This window comes from Hippocampus comes, unplaced genomic scaffold (genome assembly GCF_001891065.2).
Source record: "Hippocampus comes isolate QL1 unplaced genomic scaffold, H_comes_QL1_v1.1 scaffold339, whole genome shotgun sequence".
NCBI classification, from domain to species: domain Eukaryota; kingdom Metazoa; phylum Chordata; class Actinopteri; order Syngnathiformes; family Syngnathidae; genus Hippocampus; species Hippocampus comes.
In genome coordinates, this window is record NW_017806854.1 from 25,264 (window position 1) to 36,661 (window position 11,398).

An 11,398-nucleotide genomic window follows, 5' to 3' on the forward strand; every position below is an offset into this window, starting at 1 on the left:
TTTGTGAAATTTACTTTTAGATTTACGCTACATTAAATGACATACACATGACATACTGTATTTATCTGTATGCAAATATGTAATCATACCACATTGTACAGTTTGTTGTACATGTAGGTCTGTATATATTTGTATTTGCTTTTAATTTGCCATAGTTTGCTAATCAGTATGCGTGTGTGTGTGTGTGCGCGCGCGCTTGTGTGAATGTACAGCAGAAATGAATGCGTGGATAGCTTTTGCAGCTCTAAAGAGGATCCACAAAATGTCTTTATTTTACTTTTTGCATGAATACGATGAAAAACTACTCACATTGTAGTCGCGGCTTTTCTAAAGGATCCATTTTTTTCCCATAAATACACGATGAAAAACAACTCACACTGCCATCAGAGGCATTTTTTAATGTAATCACATGTAGTAAACCTGTTTAGCTTGTAGTGCAAAATGCGCATATTGGTTTTAATGCGCAATTCCTTTTACGCCGTTTTACGACATGCCCAACTATTTAACGATAAGCCGTGTTCTGATGCAACAACACGTTGTTTACTATTTTTGCCGACAAGCGTGGTCGCTGTGCGTCGGTAAAGTTCTTTATCACGGTTGAATTTAGCCGACGGAGGAATACGGAGGAATGGGGAAGCCAAAGAAAAAGAGTAAGTTTTCGTCAAAGTGACAGGCTCCCGGAGCTCATTGCTAATGCTAACGAAAGTAATTTCTCTTGTGTAGTTGTTCCTCTCAATTTGTAAGTAGTTTGTACATTTTCATAACTACATATTTCTTTATGACAGGTGACCTCAGTCGAGCTGAACTGATGATGATGACAATCGCCGATGTCATCAAACAGCTGGTTGAAGCACACGAAGAGGGAAAAGACATCAACCTCAACAAGTATGGAACACACACTGAGACACTTCACATATTGTATTTTGATGTCTGGGCAAAGACGTTATGCAGTAAACTATATACAATCCTTGCGCTGTAATGACAAATGGAAGTACGGCGCACACAGTGCAGAGAAGAGATCCGATTGTATTTTCTATTGGATAAAATTAGGTCATCAAAGCATTAGAAAAGGCCGTTCATATAATATAGTACGGTTCTATGCCACTGCAAACTACAACCACAAACAAACCCTTTGTTAGATTGATACTTCTCTGAGAGAGTTAATCAAAGCTTTATTACCTTTGTAACGACTGAATTAAATGGCCAAGTAGAGTAAGGCTGCATGTCAGTGGACATTAGTATTGGAAAAATGCCAGGTAGCCAATGATCATTAATTCTCAACTAATGTAATGTTAAAATACACTTCCAACAAATAACCCCAGTTGTTTCCCATTGCAGCTACTGTATTCACACTTCTCAATTATTTTCTAATAGACTGAAAACAAAGACCTCCGCTAAATATGGCCTGGAGGCTCAGCCTCGATTGGTGGATATTATAGCCGCTGTTCCTCCACAATACCGCCGTGCTTTGGTACCCAAACTAAAGGCCAAACCGATCCGCACTGCCAGTGGGGTAAGTAGCTCTCTGAAACGTAATAAACATTGGTGACAGTGCCCTCACATTACTATATCACGTGTAAAATTTTATTCCTCATGATATGTAGAAAAATGGTGGTCTTTTTTTTCCCCGTCTCTTGTTACAGATTGCAGTTGTCGCTGTGATGTGCAAACCACATAGATGTCCACACATTAGCTTCACAGGCAATATTTGCGTGTAAGTGCCAGCTGCCCTCAAATGTAATTATTCTGACCTCCACAAACAAGTTCAACTTGAATTGTCTGTGCAATTTTTTGGGTCTTAACACAAATATCAAGAAAAATAAAAAGAAAAGGGGCAATTACATTTTTTGCTGTCAATGATACTATTGTGTACAGAATTGGTTATAATTACTTCAAAATACCCATTATGTGTTTCTAAGAACACAGGCGTAGGTACATCATGTTCTGTCATGCTCATGTTTGTAGGTACTGCCCTGGTGGGCCGGACTCAGACTTTGAATACTCCACACAGTCTTACACCGGTTATGAGGTAAAGTTTTTCAGACTCGCATATTTCCTCTTATACAGCAGTGGCCTCAACCATTTATTTTACGTACTTAAACTGCTGAAGACCATGGGACTCATTTATCATTCGTGCGTATGCACAGAAGTGCCTGATAGCAGTCGGCAGGAAAGAGCGGCGGTACCTCTCCTTCTTGCAGCACGGGTGTATCAGTCTCTGGCTGAAGGAGCTGCCCGGTGCTGTCAGGATGGCCTGGAGGGGGTGGGAGGATCTGTCCATCATAGCTCAATTTAGACCTGTCTGTGAGGATGTGCAGAAACTTACAGAGCTCAGCCAAGCTATTTTTTTTCCAAAAATCACATGTTTTGCAAACGATAATTGCAACATTACCCAAGTTGATGAAAGTTACTTTCTGGGGGTGTGTGACTTTGCCATTTGCTCTTTCTGAAAGGGAACGGGTTAAAAAATAATAATAAATGGGAAAAAGTCATTAAAAGGACTAGTCTCGAGAAAACCTAGACATATTTTAAATTGCTCTATTGTTTTTTTTTTTTTTTTTTTCATTGTCATAGCCCACCTCAATGAGAGCCATTCGAGCGCGATACGATCCCTACCTTCAGACCAGACATCGTGTGGAGCAGGTCAGTCGTATGCTTTCAGCGTGGCAGTTGATACCACTGGCCAATGACAGCATGTAAATAGACACGCGTGCCATAACTTTATTATCGCACGATGCACAGCATCAGCGCAAAACTACATCAACTTGCCTGGCAACTTTCCTTCGAATTAAGCTTATTGATCTGTTTCCAATTCAACGAACACAACCATCGGTATCAACATCTATGTATTTGGTGTGATCTGCAGCTCAAGCAGCTGGGTCACAGTGTGGATAAGGTGGAGTTCATTGTGATGGGCGGGACCTTCATGGCTCTGTCTGAAGAGTACAGGGATTACTTCATTCGGAATCTGCACGATGCTTTGTCTGGACACACTTCAAACGATGTGGCCGAGGCTGTAAGGTACCCAAAAGCTTATCAATTGAACTGACGTGACAATAAATTGACTTTGTAAAAGAGATAAGAATGTAAATCGTACAGTTTGCAGCATGTTACCAGACAGGTGCAATAATTTTCCCGATGCATATTCACCACATCACCATTGGTAAATCAACAATCCCATCCATACATAGATAGATTTTCTGCTTGTCACTGATTTGTGTCACTGATGAGCTACAACTACTACTCCCTGGACTGGCGGCTTGTCAATCTCACAAGTAGACAATGTAGTGATTTTTTTTCTTCTAAGCAATATGATAGTTACCCCCTAAACTCTTTAACAAAAGTTAAGAATAATACAGCAGCAAATGAAAACAAAATACAGCAGCGAGTGAATGTAATGCTCCATTGCATTGTACACTAGAGGGAGCTGTTTCACTATCTTATCACTTCTTGACATAGCAGAGGCAAAAATCTAATCCAAGAAGGGGGAGAAATGTCCATCCATCTATCCATTTTCCGATCCGCCTTATTCTCACAATGGTCGCGGTGGGGGGTGCTGGAGCCTATCCCAGCCGTCGTCGGGCAGTAGGAGGGGGACACCCTGAAACGGTTGCCGGCCAATCGCAGTGCACACAGAAACAAACAACCATACGCGCTCACACACACACCTAGGGACAATTGTGAGTGTTCAATCAGCCTGCCATGCATGTTTTTGGAATGTGGGAGGAAACCAGAGCACCCGGAGAAAACCCACGCAGGCCCGAGGAGAACATTCAAACTTCATACAGGAAGGCCGGAGCTGGGATCGAACCCACGACCTCTGCTGGGGTGGCGGGGTGGGGCAAAGTGTATCGATGCAAATGGAGCTTTTGAGGACTAGCTTGTTAGCCATTGTTGTTCTTGAACAAATTGTTCCCTGAACTTGTACTCTGACCACACAATACATTCAAACTGACCCCTTGGTCTTTGACACTAACTCACCATAACAGAACCCATTGAATTAGATGAAGCTTTAATGCACCCGTGCCAGCAGTGTCCACGAGACGTCTGATCCAAAGTCCAAGAGAAAAAGGGCCATATCTGGGAGTGTTTTGGGTCTGCTTCCATTGATTTCTCGCTTTACTGAGGTGCTGAGCTATGAATGAAATTGTGCCCACTCCTGCTCAGAATGGATGAGGAGCAACTTTTCAGATGACTTGGAGAAGATTCAAAGTCAAAGTAGAATTACCAATTTGTTCAGGAGCTGACGACATCAAATGATTTGGACCAAATAATAGCTTTTTCACAGGACTATGTTTGTTTACTTCCCTAAAGACTGATAAGACCAAGGAGAGCAGTTTGGTTGTGCGTCATTTTCCCAGCATAAGTATGTGTTTGCAGTGTGTGTGTTTAAAAAAAAAAAAAACCGCTTATCAGCTATCAACAGGCCTTGTTAAGATGCTTTGATTGCAGTAATTGCTATGGCGTTTCAATGGCAAGGTGGTGGCGTGCTGTATGTTTGTGTTTATAGCGTGTGTGTGTGTGCCCATGTGACACTCACCTCTCACCACGGCCACGCTGTTCCAAATCTTTTCACATCAGTGAGATGCGTTGAGATCATCACCCAAGATAATAGACTTTTTTTTTTTATTGATTCATTTTGCACAATCCGATTGTCCTCTCGGCAGCACAAACTCCCATAATTGGTGTAGATCAACCAGCAGACTGTAAAAGATGGGTATTTACGACTGGCGCCTGCAGAATCAGAAGAAATGTGAGCTGGCATGAAGGGAGCGAATGGTCATTGCAAAATGAAAGCAATGAGATATTTCTGTTCACCTACTTGAAATGAAGCTCCTCCAGACGAGGCAGATTCTGTCAGCTCCAACATGTCTGACCTCACAAAAATTCCCAGATACACTTCAAAATCTGCCAGAAAGGCTTCTCCAGGAAACGGTGACCAAATTCATAACTTCCAGTTTCATTTTACATGCACAGCCGTGGAAATAGTTTGGTTTATTTTGGAATATAATCACAATGATGAATAGCACAGTTACAGTGTGGACAGCTTCAAGCAGGCAGCATTGTGGCGTTGTGGTGAACATGTCTATCTCGCAGTTTGGGGGGGCCTGTGTGTAGCTTGCATGTCGTGGGGGTTTTCCCCAGATACACTGACTTACAAGTTTTAAAAACACACGTACTTCTGTTCACTGAAGGCTCTAAATTGTCCACAGGCATAACTGTGAGTGTACATAAAACTTGAGGATAGACACGCTTGCAAAATTGGGTGAGTTTTCGATCATGTTTTAAGATGTACTAAAGGTAGACTCATTGTTGAGCTGAAAAATCATAAGAGTTTCACAACTGCTAAAAACAAGTAGACATTTGTTGACCTGTTCTATTCATTGTGGAAAGTTTTATTTGTCCACACATACCTGAAAGTACACAACTTGCCGACTGTCAACTTTGATTCGAAAAAAAAGGTAAGAACAGTTTGTGTAACTTTCATTTTCAACAAATTAGGGGATGAGAGGATAGCAGCAAAGAACTTTGGGTTTTGGTGCTGTGGATTGACTAGCCACCACAACCTCCCCTTTTACAAGAGCTCTCTATGATTACAAAAAAATAAAAATGTATTTATGAAGTGTCCAGCAAAAATATTTGTTCAATCCTGTTCTCATTTTAAATGACGTGAGGGCTGGATACCAACCACATACAAGGAAAATTTGTCTTCAGTATTCGTTAATAATGAATTCAATACAAGTGACTTAAACAGCAGTATTGGATTTATTCGAGCTTTTTTTTTCTCCCCCTCCTACTGTGGTCTGGAATGAGAGCAATTACAACCATCATAACCACTAAAGTCAAGGGCAGTTAAACCAAAACAATGTGCTGAAAAATGTTGAGTTAGCTGATGATGCTTTCTTGGCTTACTGTTTTAACTACGAGGGGCACCTTTCACAGTACATATACTGTCATCCATACAAGCCAAATCAAAGTGCCGATACTGATAGTATGCGTCCATTTACAATCAAAACTTTCTAAATCATGTCTTTAGATTGCATTTGACAAAACGCAAATACTCATTAATATCTCATTTAATATTTGCTTTGCAATCACATTTTTTTTAATTTGCTATATTAATTTTATTGCATCTGCATGTCCTTAATGCGAGGTTAATGTTAACTCTGCGAGTAATGAGCCTTGCGAGCGCTCTCACCATGTAAATTGATGTTGCTAAATTACCCCAATAATGTTGTCTCTGTCAAACTAGGTTATGTTGATTTAAATATAAAAATATCTATCTATATATATGTACATATATACACACACACAAAACACCACAGGTACTCTGAGCGCAGTAACACCAAGTGTGTTGGAATCACTATCGAGACGCGGCCCGACTACTGCCTCAAGCGACACCTGAGTGACATGCTGGGATACGGCTGCACAAGACTGGAGATCGGCGTCCAGAGCGTGTATGAAGATGTGGCCAGAGATACGAACAGGTCAGTGAGCTGGCTGCAAAAGTCTGAAAGACTGGCCTGACTGACATGACCTTCTGTGGGTTTTTTTTTTTTTTTGTGTGTGTGTTTTGGTGTGTGAACATGTTCCTACAGGGGCCACACAGTTCGAGCCGTGTGTGAGTCTTTCCACCTTGCAAAAGATGCCGGCTTCAAGGTGGTGGCCCACATGATGCCAGACCTGCCCAATGTCGGCATAGAGAGAGATGTGGAGCAGTTCATTGTAAGTGTCTATATTGCTCTTGCTACTTATGATATTAGTCTGAGGGGTAGGGGTAGTATTTTAGTTAGAGAGTTGCGAAATAGAGTGCTTCACAGGGACAGTTCAAGAAGTATTTACTGTCAAGGTAGCTTGCAACCTTACAATTACAGGTTAGGGGCTACTATGCTGAGTTAAAAAAAAAAAAAGTTATTGTGCCACCTTGCAACTACGAGATTTCGACGATGCCTTATTTTCCTAATACAATTTTTCATCCCGTCCGATTTGTTCTGACTTTATTCAGGTTGATACCCAGACATTAAGGTGATGCCTCAACTCATTAGCTTTGTTGTTCACGCCATCGTCACGTCTCGTTTGGCTCTGCCTCACCATGCGTCATTACTACTTTGCGCACAGTGGTGCGGTGTCAAAGAAGTCCTTCATGTAGAATCCAAAATAGCAACACTGTCAGTCCCGACTGTGAGGTGACTCAAAAGAAGAGGCTGTCAGATGTCTCTCAGCAGCAGGCTCGCTCTGCTGCTCTGATTGGAAATGCAGCCTTAATGCGAACGTGACGAATCCGAATGGAGCGTGACTGTAGGATATCTGCAACTCAGTTTGATACTTTGAACAATTTCTGCTTATTTGGTTGGTTTTTGCTCTCTTGAACAAAAAAAATAAGTCATTAAAAAATGCAATGATGCAAAACAGAGACGTGTAACTAACCGCTGAGTGAGATTGTGACACGCCCCTGCGGCTCTTATGGAAATGTGTCAGTCGGTGTCTCAGCACCGGGCGCTTGCAACACTTTCTCGGTTTTTAGTGTCTCTTGAACTTTTTAATTTTTCTTTTTCTTAATCTCTGTGTCTAATGTGTTATACCTGCAAAGGTGTGACTCACTGCTTTGTGAAAAAGTTAAAAACCGGGATTTCCACTACAGATAATAACGCAGGTATAATGGGCGAACCTAACGGAATTATTTTGAGACCCTGAGAAGAAGTGAACAATTTTAGGTAGCCATTTATAGTTTGCGATTTGGAGTTCAAAGCCCTTTCCCCCTTCCATTTTTCTGTATGCGGCCTCCAAAGGAAAAACCTTGGACACCCCTGCTGTAAGTGAATGAATTTTGGATCCCGGGGGAAGCCAAAAAGGTTTTTAGAAGTATTTAGTTCTTGGCATGAACAGGCATTGGGAAAACATCTTAGGTTTGTTCAACAGTTTGGACTGGGATGACCTGTAAATTGTGTCGAACGACATGACGCTACGGGTTTTGAATCCATAATTTAGTTAAATTAGATGAAGAACAGTTTATTTGTCCGGGTTTGTTGTCAAGAAATAGACACAGTCTATAACTAACACTAGTTAACCACAGCCCAGAATTTAGTTGGAGAGTGGCCTGTAATGATTTGGTTTATAAGCTCGACGAGGCAGGGCATTGATGGTGGCGTGGTGAATGTCACATGTTACCATCCTCCGCGAAACCAAGAGCCAGACCATCAACGCAAGCAGAAGATTAATGCTTACCAACATGCCGCGGTGCTGTCGTCTTGAAATCTCGTATTTATTTTGATCATCTAATTGGCGAGAACAAATCAAATGTTTGTGTTAATGACGCAAGCATCAGATGAGATTTCAGCGGAAAGATTTTGGATCAATAGAGCCTCCTTGAAAATTGAATTCTAGCCTCATTGGCGCAGCCTCCAGTCGTGATGAGCCAGACGAAGCCCGGATATGATTTTTGTCTCGTAATAATAATCAAATGTATTCAATTTGTTTTGAACGGGATCTTAGAGAGGCAGCCGTCAGACCGGATGACAGTCACTGCAGGCAGAGAGCGTCTGTCGCACAACTCTGCATGGTCCTTGCCTCTCCCGTGGCTGTCCTGATAGTGAAATTCGATTACAATTCCCCTCTAGCCTGCGATCCTCTCTCACTTATCTCTCGTTTACAGATGCTCTCTGTCCAGACAGAGACGTCCTTAACAGCGTTCCTCTCCTTTACGCAGCAAGAGCTGTGTGTGATATGAGTACTAAATAATATTGTATCGAGTTAAAACACACCCGAATAATCTTCAGACATTTTTATAGGTAGGACTATAATATTATTGCAGTCTGGTTTCATTCCTACTCCGATTAGGTTTAGTGCCCAGCAACGTGGAAGAGTGAGTGAGTGACAACAACCTAGTTTCAAGACACTTTTCAAACTTTTACCAGTGCAGGTTGTGGCAGTCAGCAGAGAGACGCGGAATAAACTGTTTTGAGCAAGAGCATGGACAGATTTATACACAAAAAGAGTTTAGGATTTATTTTATATCTCTAGTTCGTAACAGTCAATTATTTGATTGTATCGACCTTGTTGTGACGCGGGCAGCCATCAAAATCGCCAAACAAATTTCTGGGCGTCTACCTACAGGATTGATTGAAGAAGGATTCTGGTTCGTCGTGGTACGATTTAGGCCGTGAATCTGTCCGTTGACAACCAACAACACTCGTGCGTGTTGTTGCAGGAGTTTTTTGAGAATCCGGCATTCAGGCCCGATGGTTTAAAGCTGTACCCGACTTTGGTGATTCGGGGTACGGGCCTGTATGAGCTGTGGAAGACGGGCCGCTATAAGAGCTACACGCCCAGCACTCTGGTCGATCTGGTGGCGCGAATCCTGGCGCTGGTGCCGCCCTGGACAAGAGTTTATCGTGTGCAGAGGTAAGTTTGTGATGTTGATGGGAATTAATTAAAAAAAAAAAAAAAACGGAACTCAATCACTGGTTTGATCAGAAGATGGAGCAACATATCTAGTTGAACATCGGCATTTGTTCAGTTTAGTTATATTATTTAGCTTGATATTATACCCTACGATACCCAACAACAGTTATTGCATTTCTTCTATAGAGTCTGGTCAGGGCCTTGCTTTCCTGAAATCATTTGCTCTGTCTCCACCCATTAGGGACATCCCAATGCCATTGGTGAGCTCCGGAGTGGAGCACGGAAACCTGCGAGAGTTGGCAATAGCCAGGATGAAGGATATGGGCACTGAGGTGAGACGCCCCTATTAAACGAAAAGACGAAAAAGGAGTGCAAACACTCACCGGGATCACCAAAGACCTCAGAGCATAGATCAAATTGATGCTAACTGCGGAATTTGCCTGAGCTCCTGTGGTAGGAGAAGAGGACAGATTTATAAACCCGCCGAGAATAGATCAGAATCAATGGAGCAAAGAATGGAAGTGAAGTACCTTCCCCGAGTTCATTCCAATTGATAACACCTGCATCATCAGACTCCCCTTAGGACCTGCTGGCAAACTCCAACATTCATCGGCCAACTTTACCTTTAATTCCCTTCCACACGACAGAGCATGCCGGCGTGCATCCATGAAAATGACTACTTTCCTTTTGAGTGAGTCTCACTGGAATGCAGTAACCAAGAATGCGTGTGCATCATTAGTTATTACCGCTACCAAAGGAAAGCTATACAGTGCATCTCAAGAGACAACATATCCTTTTTTTCAAAAGGGTGTGTTGTTATTAAAGTGAGACGACAATGTCCAGTACGCAGGTTGCATAAGTGCACACAACCCCAAATGCTCATACTCAAGCCAATTAACGGTAAGTGTTTTTTTCCTTCCTCCTGTGCAGTGTCGAGATGTTCGAACCAGAGAAGTTGGCATTCAGGAGATTCACCACAAAGTTCGACCGTACCAGGTAGGCGAAAGCATCCTGGAGATGGTCCAAGAAAGATTGCGACAGCGCTAGCTGCTGTGTTCAGGTGGAGCTCGTGCGGAGGGACTATGTGGCCAACGGTAGCTGGGAGACCTTCCTCTCCTATGAGGATCCCGAGCAGGACATTCTGATAGGACTGCTGCGTCTGCGCCGCTGCTCCCCGCAGTCGTTCCGAGCGGAACTGAAAGGGGGCGTGTCCATCGTCCGCGAACTGCACGTGTACGGCAGCGTGGTCCCCATAAGTAGCCGGGACCCCAGCAAGTTCCAACATCAGGTGCGCAAGTCAAAAACTGATGGCACACTCTTGTGGTTTAGGTGGAGTTGAACTGAAATTGTTTACCTTGGTTCATTAGGGATTCGGGATGATGTTGATGGAAGAAGCGGAGAGAATTGCGACGGATGAACACGGCTCCTACAAATTAGCGGTCATCTCAGGTTCGATTTAGAAGTATCGAATGACTTCTTTAATATCCCGTCACTTGATATTTCAGGGAAGCCCCGCATTTTTGCGGCTCTGCATTCGCCTCGGTTATTTGCCGAAAACCTCACCTATAGGGCGCTGGCCAAAGCTATAGCTGCATTGTATTGAATTGCCAAAAGAGACAATTGTATTTGCTTAATCGTTTGCTGCAATCTTGTAGCATTTATCGAAATCCTTTTAGTTGGCATAAGTTACTCGCAGAGTTTCACTAGTCGCAGCGCATGCCTTTTCAACGGAGTTGTTTTTCTTTTCCTTTCCAGGTGTAGGAACAAGGAACTACTACAGGAAGATGGGCTATGAGTTGGAAGGACCTTATATGGTTAAGCTTCTCTCCGAACCCAGATTGAACTGAACTTGGACGTTGTTTTTAATCGGCATATGACAGCCCATCAAATCATGTTTGTGCCATCGATGATCATTTTCCCCACTTTTTAATTGTATTTCATCAATGTGTGTCCAGGTGATGCCAGGACTAAGTTGGTTATCTTAAATGACATTCTA

At 42.6% G+C, this 11,398-nt stretch overlaps 1 protein-coding gene across 2 annotated transcripts; it reads left to right on the forward strand.

The window, feature by feature from the left end:
• The first annotated feature begins 506 nt into the window (after window positions 1–506).
• On the forward strand, window positions 507–11,398 carry elp3 (elongator acetyltransferase complex subunit 3). 2 transcript variants are annotated; one of them, XM_019857976.1, is made up of 15 exons: window positions 507–650; window positions 786–885; window positions 1,375–1,513; window positions 1,644–1,714; window positions 1,966–2,029; window positions 2,575–2,643; window positions 2,867–3,021; window positions 6,327–6,488; window positions 6,600–6,732; window positions 9,212–9,402; window positions 9,644–9,734; window positions 10,333–10,398; window positions 10,463–10,690; window positions 10,770–10,851; window positions 11,158–11,398. In XM_019857976.1, the coding sequence occupies exons 1-15, from the start codon at window positions 629–631 to the stop codon at window positions 11,247–11,249; spliced, it is 1,665 nt and encodes a 554-aa protein (XP_019713535.1). In that variant the 5' UTR covers window positions 507–628; the 3' UTR covers window positions 11,250–11,398. The 2 variants fall into 2 exon arrangements, with proteins under 2 accessions (XP_019713535.1, XP_019713536.1); XM_019857977.1 differs by having other exon boundaries at window positions 6,600–6,726; window positions 9,209–9,402.